Source organism: Salvia splendens, chromosome 8, assembly GCF_004379255.2.
Source record: "Salvia splendens isolate huo1 chromosome 8, SspV2, whole genome shotgun sequence".
Classification (NCBI taxonomy): Eukaryota; Viridiplantae; Streptophyta; class Magnoliopsida; order Lamiales; family Lamiaceae; genus Salvia; species Salvia splendens.
In genome coordinates this window covers 16,038,114-16,062,665 of record NC_056039.1, presented here as the reverse complement: position 1 = coordinate 16,062,665, position 24,552 = coordinate 16,038,114, and the positions used below count along the sequence as shown (strand labels likewise).

General features: G+C 38.6%; 2 protein-coding genes across 4 annotated transcripts; one reads left to right on the top strand and one right to left on the bottom strand.

The window, feature by feature from the left end:
• The first annotated feature begins 931 nt into the window (after nucleotides 1-931).
• LOC121745585 (glycerol-3-phosphate dehydrogenase [NAD(+)] 2, chloroplastic-like) lies at nucleotides 932-3,801 on the top strand. Its single transcript, XM_042139541.1, has 9 exons — nucleotides 932-1,283; nucleotides 1,841-1,977; nucleotides 2,069-2,174; nucleotides 2,243-2,444; nucleotides 2,524-2,611; nucleotides 2,708-2,855; nucleotides 2,983-3,132; nucleotides 3,211-3,360; nucleotides 3,440-3,801. Exons 1-9 carry the CDS (start codon nucleotides 975-977, stop codon nucleotides 3,452-3,454), a joined length of 1,305 nt encoding a protein of 434 aa, XP_041995475.1. The 5' UTR covers nucleotides 932-974; the 3' UTR covers nucleotides 3,455-3,801.
• A 726-nt stretch (nucleotides 3,802-4,527) lies between these two features.
• On the bottom strand, nucleotides 4,528-23,121 carry LOC121745103 (probable inactive serine/threonine-protein kinase scy1). 3 transcript variants are annotated; one of them, XM_042138883.1, is made up of 21 exons: nucleotides 22,901-23,121; nucleotides 20,468-20,566; nucleotides 18,894-19,045; nucleotides 18,501-18,573; nucleotides 14,492-14,614; nucleotides 13,267-13,375; nucleotides 12,318-12,397; nucleotides 12,045-12,126; nucleotides 9,621-9,760; nucleotides 9,431-9,541; nucleotides 9,186-9,302; nucleotides 9,005-9,094; nucleotides 8,434-8,487; nucleotides 8,244-8,318; nucleotides 8,056-8,131; nucleotides 7,743-7,842; nucleotides 7,248-7,317; nucleotides 7,110-7,177; nucleotides 5,678-5,787; nucleotides 5,309-5,566; nucleotides 4,528-5,012 (listed from the first exon to the last, which is right to left on the bottom strand). In XM_042138883.1, exons 1-21 carry the CDS (start codon nucleotides 23,024-23,026, stop codon nucleotides 4,675-4,677), a joined length of 2,451 nt encoding a protein of 816 aa, XP_041994817.1. In that variant the 5' UTR covers nucleotides 23,027-23,121; the 3' UTR covers nucleotides 4,528-4,674. The 3 variants fall into 3 exon arrangements, with proteins under 3 accessions (XP_041994817.1, XP_041994818.1, XP_041994819.1); XM_042138884.1 differs by having other exon boundaries at nucleotides 20,457-20,566; nucleotides 22,901-22,917; XM_042138885.1 differs by lacking the exon at nucleotides 22,901-23,121 and having other exon boundaries at nucleotides 18,894-18,930; nucleotides 20,468-20,565.
• Between the last annotated feature and the right edge of the window lie 1,431 nt (nucleotides 23,122-24,552).

The window sequence follows — 24,552 nt, the reverse complement described above, 5'->3', positions numbered from 1 at the left end:
AACGAAGAGTTTTTACATTATATAAGCACTCAAAAAATGCTTTACAATAGTATACAAAAATTCTAACAATCTCTCATTTATACTCAAGCATGCTTTCAAGTATACACTAAATGAATGCAAAAATACCAAAAATCTCCCACTTATATTGAAAGCGAGTTGAGGTCTCGGATTAGGTGAACTCCTATTCCATCCACGAGACGCTCGAACGTCTGGGCTGGTAGTGCCTTTGTGAATGGATCTGTCAGGTTGTTGTCTGACACAATCTTGAATACTTGAATGTCTACTCTCTGCACAATATCACAATGATATGATATTTCCTTTTTATATGTTCGTTCGCTTTGTAAGCTCGTGGTTATTTTGAATTTGCCACAACATCATAATTAAACAAATATAGTGTGTGAATACACATAAAGTTGAACACATGTAAAGAGCTACATGAGTAAATCTCTCAATGGCTTGAGAGCATTTATGTCAAAAATATAAGGAAAAAAGGTAAAATAAAAAAAAATGCGAACAAATATCAAACTCTAAATATCATTCACGGTATTTTTAAAGTTCAGGGACTGAGTATGTGCAAACCCCAACACTGAGAAACTATTTTGGTAACTCATATTCCCTCCATCTGTCAAAAAATGTCTGATTTTGCTATTTTAGGATATTCGTGATTTAAAGTCATATTTGTTTTTTTTTTCATTTTAGGTAAGGGGACACATCATCACATTCTATTATTAAATTAATATATAAAAGTAAGGTCCATTTTTCACTAACTCATTTTTTTATATAAAATCAGATAATTTCTTAAAATCAGTAATAAGTTAAAATGAGAATATAAATAGCAAAACACTTAAGAAAAAGGTGAAAGAGAAGGGATTTGTGAGCGTGGACACGTGGGGTGCAGATATTAGATAAAAGAAGGCACATCAATATGGAGTATTTGAAGAAGTGAAATCAGAAACAAAAAAAAGGTGCTGCAAATGGCTGCTTCACTCTTCGAGCCGCCATTTTCACCCAACAATTCACTCTCTTCTTTCCCACCATTCAGACGCAATCCCAATAGGTTCTTTCTCCCTCTCCCCCGCTCCTCCACCGCCGCGCCTCCCATCTGTCTCTGCGCCGCCGATGACGTCATCGTCCCGCTTCCCCCGCAGCTGCCCGCGGACGAGCAGAGCGAGAAGACCAGAGACCGAAGAAAGGTGGTCCGTGTGGCGTGGGAAAAGCTCCTCCGGTGGTCCCGCTCATTGCGCTCTAAGGCCAAAACCGACGTTCTTGAACGCACCAAAAAGGTCTCCTTTCTCTTCCATGTTTTATTATCTCTTGTCTTGTGTTTCTATCGGTGAATTAGTAATTCTTGTTTTCTAAAAATACAAACTTTTAGAAACACGAGTTTCAATATAAAATTAGTAACAGGATTGTGCAGTTCAATTCCTAAAACGGAGAGTTTCTAATTCTAGGAAACGGACTAAAAATGAAAGAATTTCTATTTTTAGGAAACGAATGAAGTATTATTCCTTCCGCTCCTTGTTAATAGAAGCGCTTCTTTTTGGCACGAGAATTGAGTTTTGGCACGAGAATTGAGAATAGTATGTTAAATGGATAGGGAATAAGGCAAGAGAGAATAAAGAAAGAAAAATGAAGAGAGAATAAAATAAGAGAGACGGTTACTTTTTGTAAAAAATAGAAATGACTCAATTATCTTGAAACTTTCCAAAATAGAAAAATGACTCAATTAACATGAAACTGGGGGAGTATATAAATATTTTTCTTTGATTACTTATTTTCTTGTTTCTTTGGTCATTTTCCTTGTTTGGCAAAGTTATGTAGTAATGGTTGGTGGGCTTAGGTTGTGGTGCTTGGAGGTGGTTCTTTTGGAACTGCTATGGCAGCTCATGTTGCTGATAGAAAATCTCAGCTACAAGTTAATTTGCTTGTAAGAGATGCTCAAGTTTGTCAATCCATTAATCAGACTCATCTTAATTGGTACTCCGCTACATACAGTAATTCTTATTCATTCAGTTTTGTTATACACTAGGAGTAATACATATGCATGTGTGTTCCTCTTTTGCTCCAGTAAGTATTTTCCAACACACAAGCTGCCAGAGAATGTTGTTGCCACCACAGATGCTAGAGAAGCTCTACAGGGTGCTGACTTTTGCTTCCATGCTGTGCCTGTCCAGGTTGTTGCATTTCTTCTTCTTTTTGCAATTAGATTGTCTTTTTTCTTATCGAATGCCTCTTGCTGCAGTTCAGTGCCTCGTTCCTCGAGGGCATTGCTGAATTTGTTCATCCCACCCTGCCTTTTATTTCCCTCAGCAAAGGCTTGGAGCTTAATACATATAGAATGATGTCTCAAATAATTCCCCGTGCACTCAGAAATCCTCGCCAGCCCTACGTGGTTCTATCCGGGCCTTCGTTTTCTCTCGAGCTGATGAACAAGTTGCCCACAGGTGCCTTGCTTTAGGTGCTACATATTAATTACATGATCTCAACCGACTTCAACTTGTGTTCGTGTATGTGTATGTGCAGCGATGGTGGTGGCATCGAAGGACAAAAAGATGGCAAATGCTGTTCAGCAACTTCTTGCTTCTAGGAACATGAGAATCAACACTTCAAGGTTGTAATAATAGAACTAATGATTTGATCTTCACGTGCACGCTTCACAGAGTGTGTGAAATGTATGTATGCGCAGCAGTAACACCTGATGTTACAGTGATGTTACAGGGGTTGAAATTGCAGGTGCTCTTAAGAACGTACTCGCTATAGCTGCTGGGATCGTAGAAGGGCTTAATCTCGGAAATAATTCCATGGCAGCTCTTGTCACACAAGGGTGCTCTGAGATAAGATGGCTGGCAACAAAGGTTTGTTTGTTTACAAATAAAATTTCACATTCAATGGATTTGTTAAAGGCTTTTGAATCTTGGAGTTCTAGTCCTATGTGCACGTGTTTTTCGATCAATTTCTTGATTCTTATTAATCTCTAATCAGATGGGAGCCAAGTCCACGACACTGACCGGTTTGTCTGGAAACGGAGACATCATGCTCACGTGTTTTGTGAATCTTTCAAGAAACAGAAGGGTTGGTGTTCGTCTTGGATCTGGTGAAAAACTTGATGACATTCTCAGTTCTATGAACCAGGTGCCTTGAGAACTACCACTTGAATTAAACCCAAAGTTGATGTGAAGTCCTAACAAGTTGAGCAACTATGATTTTCAGGTGGCTGAAGGCGTATCCACAGCAGGAGCTGTGATTGCATTAGCACAGAAATATAAGGTTAAGCTGCCGGTGTTGACAGCAGTCGCTCGCATTGTCGATAATGAGCTGACTCCAACAAAGGCTGTCTATGAACTAATGAATCTGCCACAGGTTGGTTGGTTTGTTTGTTTATTTAATTGTTGTGAGAGAGGGGATTTTTAGGATAATCCTTTGATTTCATTGTGTGTAGGTTGAAGAAGTTTAGGGTTGGAATATGAGGTAGCACATTATACTTCATTCACACATTATTTGACATGGGAAGATAGGCTGAAAAGTTTTGGCTTCTTGATGATTACTTGTTATTGGGTTGTAAAGAAGAAGCAAGTTTTACTGAGAATCATCAATTGGGCATTAAGTTTCGAGATTCCAGTCGTTCGTAGGGATGTTATGTTGTACGTACGACCTTCAGTTGAGCCGGGATCCATGTTGTAGTTGTAGTTGTAGGTATATGCACATTACTATAAGCATCCATCATCATTCTCTTTTTGTCTTCCTCAACATCTTCCCTTTAACCAAAAACATGATCCAATGCCTTCCTTTGTTTCCTTTCAACTTTTGATGCCAACTCTCCACCAACTACTACTAGACATGCCCACGGTTCGTAACCGGCGGTTCCGGTTTCGAGAAATGTGGAACCGGAACCGAACCGTGAGGCTATTTCACGGTTCTGGTTCCGAACCGCCGGTTTTCGGCGGTTTTTCACAGTTCTGGCTAGATTTCACGGTTTTTCGACGATTTTTCACGGTTCCGGTTTGGAGCCGTCCAAAACCGGCGGTTCCGGCACGGTTTCGGTTCGAAAAATTTAGAACCGCAACCGGCCAGCGGTTCAAAATATGGCGGTTCCGGTTCAAGAAAAAAGTCACGGTTCTGGTTCGGAACCGGAACCGGCGGTTACGGTTTCACGGTTAACCGCCGGAACTGAAACCTTGGGCATCTCTAACTACTACCGTGGCACCGGTCAGTGATATGCTCTCCTCGTCGTCTTAACCGGTCTCGTACGCGTACCTAAACTAAATCAATTGGTTCACAAAGATAAAGTCCTAATCTTGATATCAATTATTGACTGTTGCAGTGGTGCTTACAACTTCTGTGAAGTGCTACTGACCACTTTTTGCATTTTTAAACTGCAGACTAATTTTATATACCAAGTAGATGTAGAAGTATAGCACAAACACATAATCGAGTTGAGAAAGAAAAAAAACAGACTGTATTGCATTACTTGACAAGTCTTCTCAAGCAATGAGTAAAACTTCTCGAGTTGAAAGAATAGCAGTAGTGTTTTTACAAGGTAAAAAGAAAGAATATGCTTTTCATTGAAATGCATTCTATTACAATTGACAAATGGTTAAAGTAGACAAATACAACACAAAATCATCTAAATAAAAAAAACACACAACATTTACTGACTCGTCTAAACTGAGGCACCTAATTTGGATTACCTGATGATGTTCTGTTTATCCTTTGAGCACCTAGCCTTGGGGCAGCAGGTTTGGCCCCTCGGCCTCGTCCACCTGACATTGGCTTGTGCCCAGCTGTAGGTGGAGGCGCAGCAATGGACGCCCAAAGTTCATCGCTGGAAGAACCACTAGATTTCAGATTCAAAGACTTGGAAGATGATTTGGGAACAGGTGCAGCGATTGCGCCCCAAGGATCATCCTCATCCACTACTTTGCTGGATTTTGTATTCGAAGCTACATCACCCCACAAGTCGTCGTCATCATCTTTACTCGCCTTCAATGTGCTCTTTTGTCTTGAATTTATAGCTGAAAAAAATACCACAATTCCAAAGTAACTTCTGTAATGCTCTCAGAAGTTTAACAGGAGAGAGGCGTGGAAAAGGCAGGATAAAGTCGCTATGCCTATTTCGGATTTCTATTAGCATAACTCCTTTCTAGAGCACATTTTATGCCATCTCTGATTCGTTATTTTATTTATTTATTGGCAAATAAACATAAATTTTTAAATGCCACACCACGGTGAACGTTAATCCCTCTACCGCTTGGCCAACACACACACTTATTATTTTCGTTAATGATGGATGTAGAGATGAGGATATTACCTTGGGTTTTTGGTGCGGAAACAGGTCGTTTTTGAGCTGCTTGGATATTTGCAAGAGCTGCTGATGGTCTGGCCTCTTCCAGTGGTTCAATGTCATCCCAGCCATCTTTGTCATTATCCTGCTCTCCACGAATCCCATTATCAGTGTCTCCCCAACCATCTGTCGACGTAGGTGATGCAGGTTGAGGGTTATCAGATAAATCAGCTAAATCTGTCCTGGAATTTACTCGGCTTTGTGCTATGTTTGCATCATCGGTCACTGTGACATCCAAATACAAATATCAGTACCGACCATGTCCACCCAAGAAATGCACAATGACAAGCGTAGGTAAAAAAAGAATTTTCCATAATGATCCAGTATCCCACGCACCGGAGCTTGCATTGGAGATTGAAGATGAAAGAGGCACGCTTGAGCTTGTTGAAACAAGGGTACTCTGTTCAGAAGGTTTGCCTTTCAGAGTCAAAGAACTCATCGCCCATCTGCATCACCATTTATAATGACTATAAGGTCTGAGCATAAATACATAAAAACTAAAATACTTAGGTAAAATTTCTGCCATGGTGGAAGGTGAACATGTATATGTTTCACTTACTAGCCAAGCATTACTTTATAGCAAGGCCAATCTACACAAACATGAGAATAAGAAAGAGTACCCATTGAAACTGAAAGCTAATATCTTAATAAAAAAGAACAGAAGGTGCACAGGTCTTTACTGTACCCCACAGCAAACGGCCACCAGACATTTGAATTAGAAAATGACACGTGGCTGCATATCTTTAGAAGAGTTACAGGAGCAACAACTTAAAGGTCATGGATGAGACTACATATGCTAAGTTCAAAACCACTTGTATTTACATATGGCACCAGAGCAATTTTCACAACAAACTAACAAAGCACATTGTTATACCACGAGCATAATAGTTTATTTGCCCTAAATTTAAAATGTGCATATCTATATCGAATCTCAATTAACTTTTCCCTTTTCCCATTCTTTATTCATAATTTAGTAACTTCACTGCTCCCCATTTAATTGATGGACGTGATAGTCATCCTTATACCATTTATCATTTGAAGTTTTATTCATAGTTATCTGTTAATTCCTTTATATATATAGTTATTTGGGATTACGTTACTTAGGGCCAAAACAAAGAGACGGATCAGGCTTTTGCGTGGGGTTCAAGTTTTTAGGTCTTTCAATAGTTATTAGTTAGCGTTGTGATTATCCGTTGAGTATTTTGGGAAAGCATCAGCTGTAGGCCTCACAAGAGGAATTTGGGGCAGCAGATCACTGTAGGGCCTCGCAAGATGAGGATGTCTTTCTGTTTTCTTGCTCAATATTTATTTCAATCAATTTCTTTCTGCTTCCTTGTTCCTTCCTGCTTCCTTGTTCCTTCTTTTATCTTTATCACCATTTTGACTCATATTACAACCATAATTGCGCTAAAAAGTAAAGATATCATAGAATGGGGATTTTTTACTTTTCTTCCACTTCATTGTACTTTGTTTTGTCGCAATGTATTAACAAATCCCTGTAACCTTAAGCCTCATAGCTCCGATTAAAATGATTTATCTCTTAGCATATTCCTTTCAGGTTCTAATGCTTAATGTGTCTATATATCGATGTGCATTATGCACGTCTACAACTGTAGTTTCAAGAAAAACATAAGAGAAAGGGGTGTTCAATAAGAAATGGTGGGATGACCTCCAATTTCTTATTCGCGCTGATGCTTATCAGACTCAGCAAAGGTGGTCTCAGGATCATTGATATATTAAAACAGAGATTTAGAAAAAGCTCACTCACCCAAGTAAACTAGCATTTGCAGGCAGAGATGAAAGTGTTCCAGCTGCACTCGTGGCATCCCCAGATGTCTGCGAACAATCAAAAGAGCAAATAAATACATCTAATTAAAAAGAAGGGTGGGGAAGAGGGGGTACAAACCTTCTCTTGGAATTGTTTCACTAATAGCAGAAATTGTTCAACAGCTTGGAATGCTTTTGACCGGACATCACTGCAACAAGCAAATGAATAACAGCACATGCAGCTCGATTAGGTATCGTAATTAAGCAAGATGAAAATGAAGAAGACAACAAACAAGTCCATATGAAACTCTTGTTGACATTATTACAAGCCACGAAAGGTATCAGGAATGCTGATGAATCATATAATGCAGAAGACAGAACCATGGAAAATTTTCCATTCAATTTTTACTAACCAAACATCACTCAAATATATTTAAGGAATTCTGGTAGCGTAAAGTATAAAAAGAACCCTAAGTCATATCAAGACATGACCCCCAGCAAGGCATGAGGTATATATTTGATGAAAGAATCTAAACAATATATTGGAGAGAGTGAGAGAGAGAGAGAGCGATTAGGTACATGATACTGATCAAGGATCCAACAAATAGATTAATCAATTAGAAGAGAATACTACCTGTCAGGGTCAATTGTCAGCACAACAATGTTTGGTAAAATGCGAGTTGCAATCTCAGTTGCATCATAATAAGAACTAGTGGCTGACAAGGCCATAATACCTGACAGGAAAAGATGTAGCATGAGTGCAGAGGAGAGGACACAAAAAAAAGAGGGGAGCCTTTTAAGTCCATGGGGATGAACATGCTGAGGAGGAACTTGCCCTAGCCAAAAGGCTAAAGACAAATACAAGAAAGACTCTAAGAGGCTAACTAAAAAATTTCCTTATTACAGAACCTGATAATATAAGGTCAAGAAAACAAGTAAGGCTCTACCTGCTCCACGGGCCGGAGAGAATGTATCACGCAAAGCTCGAGCTGTGAATGCATTTATCAACACCCTTTTCCTTGTCTGCTTTCCAACAAATCAAAGGAATCAAAGAACCAGCAAAATGGTCAAAAAGTAAGGTTTAACTTCTTAGAGGTCTACAAAGGATAATCAGGATGGAAAACTTACTACTGACCCCGTCATTAAGGTGACTAGCAATATTGCCAAGTAGTATGGTAGTATTTGTACGAATGGCAGGTTCTTCATCAACCTGCATCACAAACAAATACAGACACTAAAATCCTACCCCAACGCTTTAAAGACAATATCATAGGATACAGGCAAAACTAAGGAAGAAGTGGTTGTCAAACACATAGAGTGCAAACCTGTAGCTTCGAAAGAAACTTCAACAATGACCTTGATACTGTTCTTTGCGACAGCTGCATAGAAAATAGATAGAAGATTAATAAATTGATAGGTGGAAAAAGTCAATGAACCATGCAAAGGAAATAACCATTGTTTAACTCCTATTATCAGCCTATGCATATTAACTATTGTAATGATTCGAATTGCTATGTCTGTGCTTCACTTAAATGCAAAACCATTGTACCCTCATATTGGCATGTTAAACTGCTCAAAAATTAAATTACTATATATATATATATATATATATATATATGACAATATCATACTATAAGTTAACGGCATAGCAATCAAGCTTCAACGAAAAATCCTTGACAACCAAACAGTATCATGGACTTCAGGATTGTATCTACTCAAGAGTGGAATAGGGGATGCAGAAAAAAAGTTATCAAATAGTAACACCGAATGAGCATGATAGGGAAAATTCATCCACAAGTTTGTGATTAACCTTAAACAGACCCTACAAGTAGCAGGTGCTACTGGACACAATGTAGTTATGTATGAGTTAAACATGTACACAGAAGTTGCACTTACCTTTGGAGCCAGGACAAGCATGGACTTTAGTGTCAGTTCCCTTAGGAAAGCAGATGTATCGGAAAACCCATTCGCAACATGAGGGTAAACCTAGAACAGAACAACAATCTTCTTCACTTCCCAATCTTGTAGATAGCATATTTGAACTGTGCGCATTACAAATAATCACATAAAAGCTTACTTGCTCATCAACCATTTGTGCAGATAATGACTCTCCATATTGATCAATATGTTGAAGAAGACCAACACGAATAGCACGGTCATGTGAAGCAAAAAGTTTGATAATTGTTGGTAATATCTAAAAAGAAATAAAGTGATAATAAGTTCAATAACAAGAAATTATGTGCCCCATTTTTAGAGAATACAGCTCACACAAACCAAAGCGAGACACAAGAACCTCCCACTGGAGTATTAAGAAATAGAAACCTTAGCACCATATTCTTCTGGTGAAAGGCAAGAGCCCATTTTTAACAATGCCGTCAAAGCGGGTGCAGTAGCTGAACCAAATTCTAATGCTGATGCTAGCAACGGAAGCAGCTAGAGAAAACAAAAAATTGCAGTAAATCAGAGACAGGGCTAAGATTAACATTAAAAGATTTCAGAATTAACGAGATACCTTCTTCTGAACTATCGGGCGAGGCAGCTGGTCCGCAAGTTTTGGAAGCTTGCGGAAAAAGTTATCCTTTTCTACGCTATCCTTCAAGTTAAGGATTTCCATAAACTGAATCGTGTCCACCAACTTATTTTGGATATATTCTGTCAATACATAGCCAGACTACAGTTCATGAAAAAGATTCTACATTACGAAGTAAAGAAAGAATATGCAAAGTCATGTGCAAGAACATTCTGTGTTGCATTAATTAGGATTGCTAATCTTGTAAGAGAAGAAAAAAAAATATTCCAAGAATACAAATTTTAAGATTAGTGGAAAACTCAAGCAACACAGTGGATGCAATCTGATTAGCAGAAAATTTTCCCAAATGAAGACAAACAAAAAAAGTAAAACTCAATTAGAAGCTAAAGATTAACATACAGAGAATTCAAGGATATTCTATAGTTGGTCTTTTAATAGAAATATTAACTAATTTTATTGTTCATATACAGTTGAAAACAAGAATCAGCGGAGCTTTGGTTGGGGACGTGACAGGTTCCAGGCGTATATAGTTATTCAACAGAGCAAAGGTGCTTAGAATAATGAAATGTTACAGCAAAACCTGCCCCTACCCACCACTAAAAAGAATAATATAGACCCCCAAAAAGAGAGAGAGAACACACACAACAAACACACTCACAAAGGGAAATGAAACCCCTATTGAAGTACTCATTTAAAAACAATCTATAACAGCCTCACTTATGAATCAACTCAAGAGAGAATAGATGATCAATATATATTGTTGATTTCATAAGAAAAATCTAACATACGTTATATCCCCATTAGCATGTGATGTCAGCCAAGGCTACTCTGTTGATAAAAAGCAGGCTCCAGATGGCATCAAAGGCAAATGTAAAATGTATATCCAGTAATGAAATAAAAGACTTTGGAAAAATTGTAGATCTCAAAGAAAAAAGAAAAGGGTTTACAGGTCAGTCACAAACTTTAAAAGAATTATACTGGTACGGCGGTGCCATGGCACTATGGCGTGGCGTTCGGTGGTGGAAACGCCAACCCCACGCCGGTTTGTAGCATTTTTTTGTGGCGTCCGCCACAGGCGTGGTGCCATGGCGTTGATTTTGACTATTACCTCCAATTTTGACTTTTTTATCTCCAATTTTGAAATTTTTTTTAATCCAATTTTTTACTATTCAGCCCAATAACTAGAGACCGGCTCAAATTAACCCTTATAGACCGACCCATTAAATTAAAAAGATGACTCATTAAGTTAAAAGTTAAAATCTGAAGTAAACCCTATTTCCACCATCTCTCACATAAAATCAACTCAATGCTGCCTCCCCCTAGCCCCTGTTGTCGCCGGCCAGCCACTAGGCGCTGCTACCCACCGCCACCATGCCCTTCTGCTTCGCCCAGCACCGCAACATATACCATATTGATGAGGATGAGGATGAGGATGAGGATGAGGATGAGGATGAGGATGAGGATGAGGATGAAGATGAAGATGAAGATGACTATGTTGGGAATGATGATTAATGACTATTGAGTATTGATGATGATTTTAATTTAGACATTATTATTATTATTGTTAATTATGATGGCTTTGTGTTTTGTTGAACTAGAGACTTTGATTATTGGACTTGAATTATTAAACTTTTATATAATTGGTTGTTATTTTATGCATTATTAATTGTTTTAAGAATTTTAGATATTATATTTTTATTATTTTCTAATTTTTTGAATTATTATATAAATATATAAGTATTATTTTTATTTATTTAATTATTGACCGCCATACCGATACGCCATATCACTATGACGGTAATCGGGCAGACCATCATAAGCCGCCATACGGGATTGACAATTGTCCGGGATCCAATCAACCAGAAAAGGAGGTTTTGGCAAGGCAAGCGTCTCTCCAACCAACTTGTTTGGAAGATATCCTAATATGGTTTCCAGAAGCAAACCCGAACAAGAAATAAACCCATAACATATCAAGTTGCAGAACGTTTTTTTGTGAAGGGGGCATAGGTTCACAACATGCAATACTTGGCAAACTAAAAGGATAATCAAGCACTAAATTATATGATCAGAATAGAAGTTTTTCAAAAATTCCAAGCTACATCATATGCTGAAATGATTAAAACAAATAGTAACATACAAAGCAACAGATGTAGGATAAGGAAGATGATATCTCATTAAAGAATAATAAAATTGGTAGGTTCCAAACATTAATACTGCATGCAGGAGTAAGAGAAAAGATAATGGCGGGAGCTATAATAAACTGCATCCATTGAGATTACAAAATATTGGAAAGCTAAAAAATGCATCCATCAACATGCAGAGTACAAAGACAAAATGAGACAAACTTAATTATAACAGGACTAAACTGAAAGATGAAATCTAGAACTCAAAGTCAAAAGAACTCACCACTATTCTCTAGAAGCTTTGATGGATTCAACCTGCGAGAAGGCATAGAACTCAAGAGACGCTGATAATCTTGAAGTAAGGACTGTCATTAAAGGAAGAATAAACAATTGCTAAATGAAAATCAAACTATCAAATTAAATGGATGCTAAAGCAACTCAAATTAGTCTTTGCCTTTTTATTAAAGACAAACAATAGCAGAAATATGTTTCAAAATGACACTGAAGTTGGAAGAATGGTATGGTAAGGTAAGGTAAGGTAAATAAACAATCTCACCTTTGGAATATTAGTTGTATTCCGCAATTCCTCAGTTCTACCCAGTTTTACTCCAGAAAAGAGCTCGTAAATCAGGCAGCCTAAGGACCAAAACAAAGAATAATATTTTAATAATCCATATAGAACCTCAACACTTTTGTGTAAAAAGAAAGAAAATGAAAAGATAGCTGCATAGTGAACAGGAAAACCATATAACCCAAGAAACAGTTTTCAATTGTGGAATAGCTTCCAAATAAGGGAGGTAAATGAGATGAACTCATAAGGAAGGATTGAAGTGTAACCAGTGGCATTATTTTCAAACAGACTTTTATAGATCCAGCGTTACTAGCACTGAAAATATTTTCACGAGATTTCCCAGAGATGCACTCAATGAGTTGTACTTGTAGACAGTAGGTTTGCAAATGAGAATATGTTGGTTGTATGACCTTATGTATTGAAAAAATCGTTGTGTCTATGTATACTAGAGAATTTTGTTGGGTTCGTCCGTTCATGAGAATATTTCAAATGATAGTAGATTTGGAGATTGATTTTGTGAATTGACAATAAGTTGTGCTTCTAACTACATCAAATGAATTTCCCATTTATAACAAATAAAACGCAGAAATTTCTATATTAACCTGAAAATTTAGTTCAGATACCATCATAAATCAGCAAACCCACAATTAAGTTAAAATAAACCTTACATCACATCCAATTAATAATTTCGAGGATTAGGAATTTAGGATAAATGTTTCTTTGACTAGGTTTCTTATATAGACGAATGAGTCGTAGTTAAATGTAACAAGCACTTCTGATTCAGAGAGATCACTAAACTTCTGCAAGAACATATGAGAGCAACTTGGAAGTGCACACACACAGACTCTACTCATATTTTACTATTTTTTCATAGTTTACAGCCTCTGTTTCACATATATGCCCATTCAAGATTCCGAAATACGTGCACACTTACCCAAGCCCCAAGAATCTATAGCCCAAGGCGGAGACTTTCTGATAGCTGACCAATCTGATTTTGACAACTCCATTGATTTGTATTGGGAACCAATAAGCCATTCATATTGCTGTCTCCCGAATCGTGCAGAAACAGAAAGCAGAAATAGCCATTAGATCATCTAACATAGCCTTCAGTGAAAAAGCAGCAAGGCAGCAGCAATGAATTTTTCACTAAGCATATATTAAATGAGCAATATGCATTAGAAGGCACAACATATGTTGTCTGTTAAAATGCAGAAAAGAAAAATGAACAAGGAAAAAATAAACTTATTGCAATAAATCGCATTGTTCCAAACAGGTTCCATTTACAAAATTCCAGAAGTTCTAAATATGAATCTCATTCATATTTATAAAATTATGAACTTCTGTACGAGAACCTCTTCATATTTTCCAGCGTGAAATTTCATCAGCTTTGTTTATTTTCAGAAAACATTTCCTGAAGATAATTTTAAAAAGCAATAGCTATTTGGAAAAGGTCAATATACTCTTCTTAAATCAGGGATCGTATCAATCTCCACATATTTTCAACAACTAAACCAAATAGATTGCAGATCGGAGGTCTAAGTAACCTATTAATTATATACTAAATCAATGAAACAGTGCATCCTCTCTATTCCAATTTCCAATATGTTTTACAAGTACATTTGGAGCATGCCATGTGCGCTAATGAAAATGAATTGGTCTACTTATATACATGAACTAGATTTTCAACAATGACTGGAAAGTGGTTGGAGAAAATATCAGAAAGGACTTCTTCAAATTCAGTAATAATATTTATGACATTATCAATTCCATGAAACACAAAACCTAAGGGAAATGGGGCCAACTAAAGCTAATGCCTTCAGGCATGATTTCACATGTTTCACCAAATGCATATGTCTGCAAGGGTCAGCTTTTCCCCCTGCATACTTAGATATGGAAATCTTAAACTGATTCTGAAACAGCAGACTAGGACATGTTTAAACTAAACATATAAAGAAGGGTGACAGTAAAGCCCTTATTAACAAATTACAGATCCAGATTGCAAATTCTTTTGATAAGATGGTGTTATGAGTTGTCATAATATCATTCATATCTAGCAATCAGTTCTATTTTTCTCTTGACTAGGCCAAGAAAATTTTTAATGTCCCAACGTATTGCAGATGAAGAATGGCAAAAGAAGAGTAATTAAACCGAGAACTCACAAGCATTGGTCCTGTTGCAGCTTCATTGTTCCCATCATACTCAGATAAAACATCAAATGCATGGAGTTTCCAGTCCAAAGTTTGGGTGACAACAACACTAGCCATGCAAACATTACCATGAACCTGATGCAACCAATACACCAAAATATCATGCTTGAATCTTGATATAAATTAAGTATTTCCAATAACTGGAATTGATCACCACCAAATAGTTTTTGTCCTGGTAATACTAAACCATATTTACTTCAACAATTCTACGAAGGAAAATTTGTTAAGAAAATATGATACGGATAATGGAAGAGAGATAGTAGCCCACAAATCTAGTTGAGTGGTTAGTTTGTTCAGCTAACTAATGGAGAAGATATGGGAGAAGAAATAGGCAATCTTGTTAAGTTGTTTTTTCAGTTTCATGATTAGTTTTACTGCATTAAATCATTTATAAATAGTGAGATTCTTGGTAGATTGGGGGAGGCTTGGAAAGTATCAGTTTAGGACGAGTTATCTCGTAGGCCTCTGCGGAGGATTATCTTGGGCCTCTTCGGAGGATTTCTTTTATCATTTGTTACTTCCATTCTTGTTCATTTCCTTCTATTTTAATAATATCAGCCAAAGTGTGAGTTAGATATTCTGTCAAGCTCTCTTCATGATTGGTTAATTGAGTGACAGTCTTTACTCCTATCAATTTGGTGCGGTGAACGTGGACGATGGTTAATTCTCGGACAGAAGCCACTCTTGCTGTGGTTGGATTGGAGAAGGCTATATTGCAGATGCAAAAGACGACAGATCGAATCAAAGCTTTGAGTTCTCAGATTGAGGATTTCATGTTGGAGTTTCGAGAGTCTTTTGTGTCTCCAACGATGACGTTTCCAAAGTTTGATGGATCTGAGGCTCTTGCCTGGCTTGCACGGGCAAACCAATATTTCCTCATCAACAAGATACTTTTGGATACATGTGTCGACGTAGCCATCAGCGCCATATCCGGACCAGTAATACCCTGGTTACAATTACTCCTCATGCGTTGTTCTTCGTTGTCGTGGGACAAATTCGCACAAGAGTTGTTGCGCCGTTTTGGTGATTCAGAAGGATGGAAACCCAAGAGTGTTGCTGTTTGCAAGGAGATACCAACTATTACCACGTCAGCAATCCACACTGATATCGATACTAAAGAGATCAATAGCATGCCCATGCCCCTGCCCTTGCCAGTGCAACTGCCCATTCCACCTCCAGTTTTGGTGCCTCTACCATCTCCTACCAGTCCACCTTCACCAGCAATTCCACCTACACTATCAACGGTGACAGCACCGCTGTTGTCCACCTCCAGCCCTGATATTCTGCAGTTTCAACCTCCTTTCTTGACTCCGCTGCAGCGTTTAGTTTCTGCGGCTACTGCTGACCATACCAAACTCATGGTTTCATCGACTCCACTGACAACAGCCATGATGACAGCACCTCTGTTGTCTGCCAACCCCAATAATTTGCAGATTCAGTTTCCGTTCTCCCTGCTGCGATGTCTAGTTTCCGCTGCCCACAAGTCCACGCCTATGGTGGTTTCCTTTCCGGGGTCTCTATTCTCATCAGCAGGCAACCCATTCTCCTATCTGGATAGGCTGCAACTCCTTCATATAGTTGGCCATCTTCTATGGTTCAATGCTCTAGCTACTACCCGAAAGCATGAGTTTGAACCTCCACCGGACAAAGTACTTGGTTTCCATTTTGACCTCCGCCTTGAGGGCAAGGCTGTTTTGAGGGTGAGGCAGTTGATACGGATAATGGAAGAGAGATAGTAGCCCACAAATCTAGTTGAGTGGTTAGTTTGTACAGCTAACTAATGGAGAAGATATGGGAGAAGAAATAGGCAATCTTGTTAAGTTGTTTTTTCAGTTTCATGATTAGTTTTGCTGCATTAAATCATTTATAAATAGTGAGATTCTTGGTAGATTGGGGGAGGCTTGGAAAGTATCAGTTTAGGACGAGTTATCTCGTAGGCCTCTGCGGAGGATTATCTTGGGCCTCTTCGGAGGATTTCTTTTATCATTTGTTACTTCCATTCTTGTTCATTTCCTTCTATTTTAATAATATCAGCCAAAGTGTGAGTTAGATATTCTGTCAATCTCTCTTCATGATTGGTTAATTGAGTGACAGCCTTTACTCCTATCAAAATATGCTAAGGCTTGACTGATACGGATTGGAGGAGGGGGAGAGAGAAAGATGGTTGGGCCGGCAGAGAGAAAGGAGGAAGCAGGTGGAGAAGATTAAGGGAGAGAGCTGATTCCTATTTTTATCCTTTTCAAATATTAGTTATTCGGTTTCCATTATTTTAGCACTAGAATTGCCTAATATAGAGAGTCTCCTAATATAGAGATCATCTTGGAGAGATCATTATTGGACGAGTTTTTCTCGTAGGCCTCCTTCGTGAGGATTAGGCCTCTGCGGAGGATTTCCCTTTCTTGTTTTGCAATTCAGTTTCTTTCAATAAAGCCGAGCATTTCTGATTCCAGATTCTATATTATATTCTTGTTCATCAGCCTTTACTCCTAACAATTGGTGCGGTGAACGATGGTCAACTCTAGGGGCGATTCACGCCTAGACGGTTTGGAGAAGGCTACTGCAAAACTCAACGCCCAGCTCCAGCAGACGAACGAACGGGTCTCGGCATTGGGGTCAAAACTCGACTCCATGATAGAGGAAATGCGTGCGGGTTTCGCGGCCCTCAACCACAAGTTCAGAGCAAAGCCGGAGGACGGTGCATCCTCTGAAAATCGGGAATCTAATTCGGTGTCAGCCGGAAACAAATCAACGTCGCCAATGCCAACTTTTGGTGGATCTGAGCCTCTCGCGTGGCTCGCGCGGGCAAACCAATTTTTCCTCGTCAACAAAACATCATCGGATAGACGTGTCGACGTTGCCATGCTCGCCATAGACGGACCTGCCAAGCCTTGGAAGCAATTGCTCATTCGTCGCTGCCCCTCCTTATCGTGGGACAAGTTTGTTCAAGAGCTCTTGCAACGTTTTGGTGATACCATCACATCAGGAAGCTGCGTCACTGGCAATTCATCCAAGTACAGTAGTAAGGATCCTTTTTCTACTGTCTCTGTTGCCAAAAACCAGCCAAAAATTCCACCCAGAACCAGCAATAATTCTGCAGCTATCCTACCCATCGTGACAGCACCATTGCTGTCCTCTAGCCTGTCTACAACAGCCCTCCCGGAGATACCGCCTATTACCACGTCAACAATCCACCCTAATATCGATACCAAAGCGGACAATAGAACACCCCTACCCTTGGTAGTACAACAGCCTATTCATATTTCTGTTTTAGTGCCTCTGCCATCTCCTACCAATCTGCCTACACCAACAGTGGTGACAACACCGTTGTGGTTCTCGAGTGCTGATATTTCACTGTTTCAGCCCTTCTTCCCTTTGCTACTACGTACAGTTCATGCCGCTGCGGCTGAGCTGGCCACAATCATGTATCTACTTCTTCTTGTTCATGGGCACATTCCTTGGTTCAGCTTTTCACCTCCTGTCCAGAAGCATGAATGGGAGCCTCCACTGAACAATGTAATCGGTTTCAGTTTTGAGCTCAGCCTTGAGGGCAAGGCTGTTTTGAGGGTGAGGCAGTTGATACGGATTGGAGGAGGGGGAGAGAGAAAGATGGTTGGGCCGGCAGAGAGAAAGGAGGAAGCAGGTGGAGAAGATTAAGGGAGAGAGCTGATTCCTATTTTTATGCTTTTCAAATATTTGTTATTCGGTTTCCTTTATTTTAACACTAGAATTGCCTATATATAGAGAGAGTCTCCTAATAGAGAGATCATCTTGGAGAGATCATTATTGGATGAGTTTTTCTCGTAGGCCTCCTTCGTGAGGATTAGGCCTCTGCGGAGGATTTCCCTTTCTTGTTTTGCTATTCAGTTTCTTTCAATAAAGCCGAGCATTTCTGATTCCAGATTCTATATTATATTCTTGTTCATCAGCCTTTACTCCTAACATTGACTTTTAAGATGCATACCAATTTACAGTCGTTATTCAGGAAGCTCACAGCTTTAGATATCCGGTGCAATCCCCAAGCGTAATATTCGTCCCTGACAAAGGCAGGAGTAAACTCTTTCAACTTTTAATTCCAGAAAACATGAGGAGAGAACCCAAGGATAAGTTCAACTTAAATATCTCAAAAATAGGTTCTCAGAAATTCTGAATTGTTATAATAAGGCCAGTGATTTAAACAATTAACAATAAAAATGTTAACCATCTATCTGACTACATTTTTCCACTTTCCAAAAATCATGGCACAAGGTACATCAGATCAGAGTATACACGATTTATGTATCACCAGTTTAAACAAAAGAAATATTGTCAATAAAAAATTCTTGAAACTGCAATTAACAAGAACGATTCAATTCACCTTTGGCTGCCTTCCAGCCCCAGTTCCTTAATCTTTTCTGAAAGAGGCATAACAGGTTCAGTCACAATATAAATGGTCACCTTAGTAGTAGAACCATCTAAAGATTCAGCCTCAGTACTGTGTAAAAATGACAAAATATTTGGATGTCTAACCTGAAAGGAAATTTACATGAACTGTGAGAATAGTAGAAAGTCAGATTAGTGCCTGAGTTAACCAGATTGCATTCCAATCCCAGAACTGGAATGATATTGTAGAAAATGAAGGCATGTTGTCAAGAAAAAGATGTGAGCAGTTGCATGATCCTCGGTTGAGAAACAACATCATAAGTAAAGGCTCCAAATTCAAAATATACCATCTATAGGTATTTAAGGTATCTTTTTATCATGGGTTTCATTTATGAGAGGGTGTTTGCCCAAGCTTATTTTAGACATCTTATAAGATATTTCAAGATCTCATAAGATGTAATATCTCAAGAGCTTATAAGTTGTCTTAGTATTTGGATAATGGAGCTTATAAGTTAGACACAGAATTGTGAGTTAGAGAAAGAGAGGGGGGTAGATGAAATGGGAGGGTATATGTTTGAAGAAACAAAACATAATAGGGTTATTTTTTAGTTCTTGTAAATTAATTGTGGATTATAAGATCACAAAAAAATAAGATAGGGATTAGGGACTTGTTTTATATGGGAGCGTATGCACTGTTGAACTTAATTTTAGATCTCAGAAGTTTCCTAGTACTCCCTTTGTCCCTAATAATTCGTCACCATATGACCCGGCACGGGTTTTAAGAAATGTAATAGAAAGTGGGTTGAAAAAGTTGGTGGTATGTGGGTCCTATTTTTATAGTATATTAGTTTTATAATTAAATGTAAGTGTGAATGAGTTAGAGGAACGTAGGGTCCACTACCAAAAATGGTAAAAGTGAAAGGTGACAAATTTTTAGGAACAGACGGAAATGGAAATAGATGACAAATTTTCAGGGACGGAGGTAGTAGCTTATTTTGCCAAACACTTTTGAAGAGATTATGAGCTCCTAAACCTAAACAACTTGTAAGTTGTTTCAAAGAGCTTATAAGCTCAGCTATATACCCCCCCTTTTTGCTTCTATTTGGAAAGGTCTTAGCAAACTAGGTTAAAATAGTAAATTGTATATCATTAACAAAGGAAGATAAATTTTCAAGTCAAATTTCAAGCAGGACATCATCTATCTTTCATTTGTAATTAAGATTTTTGCTTACATCATAACATTATCATGCAAACTGTCCAGATCTATTTAATCTTAGCTCTTAGATACTTGAATATATGGCAAGTTTACAGCAAGTGAAGAAATCAGCAGTGTTCTACACACTAGTAATAGGTCATTTTGAGAGGCTGGCAATGTATAATAAGTAGCAAAAGAATTTAGTAAAATCAAACTACAAAAGGATTGAATTTCGAATAGGATATTTAAGTAAATGATTAGAAAGACACCTGCTATGGATCATGGATTCACAATTGAACAATAAACGAAGGTAGTCAAACCACAATAGTGCAAAAAGAAGAAACATCAAATAGAAATACCCACCAGAAGCTTACCGTTCGCAAGCGTTTAACACCATTACGGCCAGCAACCAAATGTCCATCGTTTGCACTGCTCCCTGAAAGAGAAAATATTGAGACAGGTGCTCCATCATCCTGTAAAATAAATAGAGCAGAAAAAGAAAAGAAAATAGTAAGAGACGATCTGAATAGTTAATGCGAATGCTAATTAAGAAGTACCAACAAATTTTCAACAAGAATATGCACAAATTCCGAAACAAAGGCACACATCAACAGTAAAATTTGTGCAAACTACTAAATGAGTGTCTTAGTCATTTACATATGCTGTAGTGGAGATGCAAAAACAAAGTAGTTTCTTAAGCAAGTGATTATGATAATCAAGATAATAAAGTTTGATCAGCAAAGTGATAACTTCTGGTCATTTTCTGTCATATCTTCAGAAAAAAATATTTTCCTAATTTCAACATATTTTTCTTTTTCATTTTGTTCATTTTGTATGTGTATGTGTATATGTGTCCTCATCAAGGAAAAGAACACAGTTCAACAACAAGAATCGGAAGATAAGATGTGTGGCTCATTTCAGAAATAAAACTGCTCTCACAGCATTTATGCATATAAGCTGACAGGAATTTGCATTAAATTCATGGTGCAAGACCAAATAACTGAATGCAACTCCTTTGCATCCATCAAGCACCAAGAAACCATCATGGTCACCCCATCTATGTTCCCTGGGTCTTCAGGTTCTAGATCATAAATTAAGGTTTTCTCTGAATATTGAAGATGCAATCCTTTCATCAATTGACTACAGTTGGCCCTGAGGGGATTAAGGAATCTTTTAACTTATCTACAAGACCTGAATAGATAAGTAGCATTGAGTTTTGCATGTTACACAGTAGGTCCAGACCATGTTTTGGTGGTCTTGATTGGGGGCCCTAAACTCAGAACACTTTATCATCTATTTGTAGGGAGAATCAGCAGCCCCACCCCCAATTTAGCTCTTACTAAGTTTTAGGGAGAATCAGAAGCCCAGATGACAAGTGCTGACTAGGGTCTTGAAATATTGTTGTGCATGAAAATGTCAATCAAGTCAAATATACACACCAATTCAGGTTTTTTTTCTACACACCAATTCAGTTTAGCCCCAAAATCGCAACACTTATATAAAATTTTAACTATCTATCATGTTAATAGAACTAACCAGATATCACAGCTACGATCCCTTTCTCCAATTCTTTAATCAACACTTACACCACAATTCAGTAGAATGAACATTACAAAAAAGACGATTCTAAAGGTTGTGGCATGTCACATGTGTGTACTGTGTAGTCATGTAGTGGTGACTGGAGTACAATTTGTGAAGCCAGGAATAATCCCTAGTCACAAGCATACCTAACTAAACAACAACCAATTCCAATATTTATTTCAAGGGACATGGTTTTATTTTGGTTTCCTTCTTTTTAAGTTGTGTATAGAAGATGGTTATTAAGAACGCTACAGTCAAATGTGCGAACAGAGAGTCAGTGACATGTAACAATTACCTTCAAGGCTTCAAAATAAATAGAACTATGTGAAGGTGAAGACAGTTGACACTAGACACTAGACAGGTAGTTCAGAAGAAGGTACGGAGAGAACTATTGGACCCCTCTAAATCTCAAGGATAAGGAGATTACTATCACTAATCTCATTTACTTAGACACTCTATGGCGGTTTTTTGGTCTAAGCCAACATACGCCATTGATAAAATTGTGTATATAACTCCAAATGGACACAAATTAGATATTAGGATCCTAAAATGGAAATTGTATTTATCTAGCCTCGTCATTAATTTTTCGTCCTTGATAAACTACGGTACAGCAAAAGGGGAATTCTATTGTGTCAAGCTACTCTAGTTTCATTAGAGACCGCAAACTTCCAGTTACACTCAAGTGAGCAAGCCTTTTACACTTATTGGAGGAACAACAAGTGAACTGCAACAGATGATCTAATACAAATTAGAATGATCCAGCCAAAATAGGCTAGAGCATTTTCAGATCTCATGGAGATAAAAATATACTCAGTCCGAATCCTTATCTCTTCAACCCCTAGTTATGCACGGTGAAGATGAAAATTTCCACAAGAGACTACTACTCTCTAATACTATTATTTTGCAATTGATCTCAGTACTTCAGAAAAATACATATATAATCCAGTGCCCTGTAGACATCCAGAGAACCACAAACTTCATTTTACGGCAATGCAAATCCGATCTAATAAACGATCAACTTTTTCCAAATTGCAGCTCGACAGCCATCCTCAAGTCATAAATTTCCAGCAAAACAAGTAAAGCCGTCCCTAGAGAAACTACTCAGCTTCGCACAAGCAACCTTGATGTCGAGGAATCAGAGCATGTGAAAAACCAGTGAAAGAAAAGGCAATTCAACTAGCAAAGCAACGTAATTTCAAAGGATGAAATGGAAGCGAGAGGGGCACCTTAGAGGTTCCACGATAGTGCACCCAGGAGCCCCACGCAGAAGAGTAGGGCTCGCCGATGTTATAGGGAAGATCCTTGAGGCCGGCGCCCGATCCGGCGACGACTTCTTTGAGAAATTTGAACATCCTCACGGCGCAATCGAGAGAGAGAATTGATTCGAGGGGAGATTTGCGAGAGAAGTGGAAGAGCTGGACACTACGGTGACAGTGAGATACAGGGGATAAACTTGTTCTTAAACCGCCAATGAATTATAGATTTATAGTAGTAATTCATAATCATCAATTCTATCATTGATGAATCCGCGAATTTATGATGGTGATGAATGCAGGAAGATGCAGATCACGACACAGAGATTTTACGTGGTTCGATTTACTGAGGTAAATCTACGTCCACGGGAAGAAATGAGGGCAGAGTTGTATTGCTTGATCTGTTTTCTTACAGCTTACAATACAGACTTGCTATTTTGTATTTTCTCTAGAGAGTGAGAGAGTCTAACAGAACTTAACCCTATCTATCTGATCTAGGTTCTATTTATACATTGAACCAAGATCGTGGCATGCAGCCATTTACTAGGTAGTGGATGTCGTGGAGATCGTGGCGATCTTGCATGGGTCCACTATCCTGCATGAGTTAATGACTGCTTGACACCACTAAATAGATCGTGGGTGTAGTGGAGGTGGAAATCCTGCATGAGTCCACTGTCTCCTAGTTCGGTCGAATACTGAGACCGAACTGCTGAATTATTGCCGAGCAGCTTTTGCCGATCTGAGAGTAGAGCTTGATGCCGACCTGAGAGCAGAGTTTGATTGGTTGGCTTTTACCGAGCTGTAGGCTGGGGCCGAACTCTTTGGTTGTGCCGAACTGAACTCTTTAGTCATGCCGAACTGATACTCTTTCTTGGGCTTTAGGCTGATGGGCTTTACTGCTGTTGGGCTTGTTTAGTACGTACTCCATCACTACCCCCCCCCGGAAAGCGAAGTGAATTACTTCGGCATTCTGGAAAAAGGTACGGGGTAAGTTGATGTTTGTCCTCGGTCTTATGAAGTGAACTCTTCTTTGACCGGACTCGTCTTTGGTCTGATGAAATAAACATCTTTGACCGGACTCGTCTTTGGGCTGATGAAATAAACATCTTTGACCGGACTCGTCTTTGGTCCTAATTTGGCGAGTTTTATCGCTCGGATCGGACTTTCCGTTGTCCTAATTTGGGGATCGGACTTTCCCTTGTCCTAATTCGGCGAGTTTTATCGCGTGGATCGGACTTTCCCTTGTCCTAATTCAGGCAAGTTTTATCGCGAGAATCGGACTTTCGTTGCAGTTCGTTTCAGACGAAGTGCTTGATTTTTAAGCCGAATTGTGGTCTTGTATCCTCTTTAGAAGCTTGGACTTCACAATCGTTGGCTTATTGCAGTTCGTTTCAGACGAACTGCTTGTTTAAGCTGAATTGTGGTCTTGTATCCTCTTTAGAAGCTTTGACTCACAATCGTTGGCTTATTGCAGCTCGTTTTAGACGAACTGCTTGTTTAAGCTGAATTGTGGTCTTGTATCCTCTTTAGAAGCTTTGACTCACAATCGTTAGCTTGTATATGTTCTAAGAAGGGGATCAGCCTTCGAAGAACAAGATACCTCAGTAACATTTGTAAGAGACGAC

Excerpts from the sequence above, each read along its gene's own strand:
- LOC121745585 (XM_042139541.1), top strand. The coding sequence starts at position 975 with ATGGCTGCTTCACTCTTCGAGCCGCCATTTTCACCCAACAATTCACTC. Across the intron at positions 2,175-2,242 it reads TCCATGCTGTGCCTGTCCAG|TTCAGTGCCTCGTTCCTCGA; the intron begins GTTGTTGCATTT and ends CTCTTGCTGCAG. Across the intron at positions 3,133-3,210 it reads TTCTCAGTTCTATGAACCAG|GTGGCTGAAGGCGTATCCAC; the intron begins GTGCCTTGAGAA and ends TATGATTTTCAG.
- LOC121745103 (XM_042138883.1), bottom strand. The coding sequence starts at position 23,026 with ATGTTCAAATTTCTCAAAGAAGTCGTCGCCGGATCGGGCGCCGGCCTC. Across the intron at positions 8,488-9,004 it reads TGCTTGTCCTGGCTCCAAAG|CTGTCGCAAAGAACAGTATC; the intron begins GTAAGTGCAACT and ends TTTTCTATGCAG. Across the intron at positions 8,132-8,243 it reads CTAGTCACCTTAATGACGGG|ACAAGGAAAAGGGTGTTGAT; the intron begins GTCAGTAGTAAG and ends GTTGGAAAGCAG.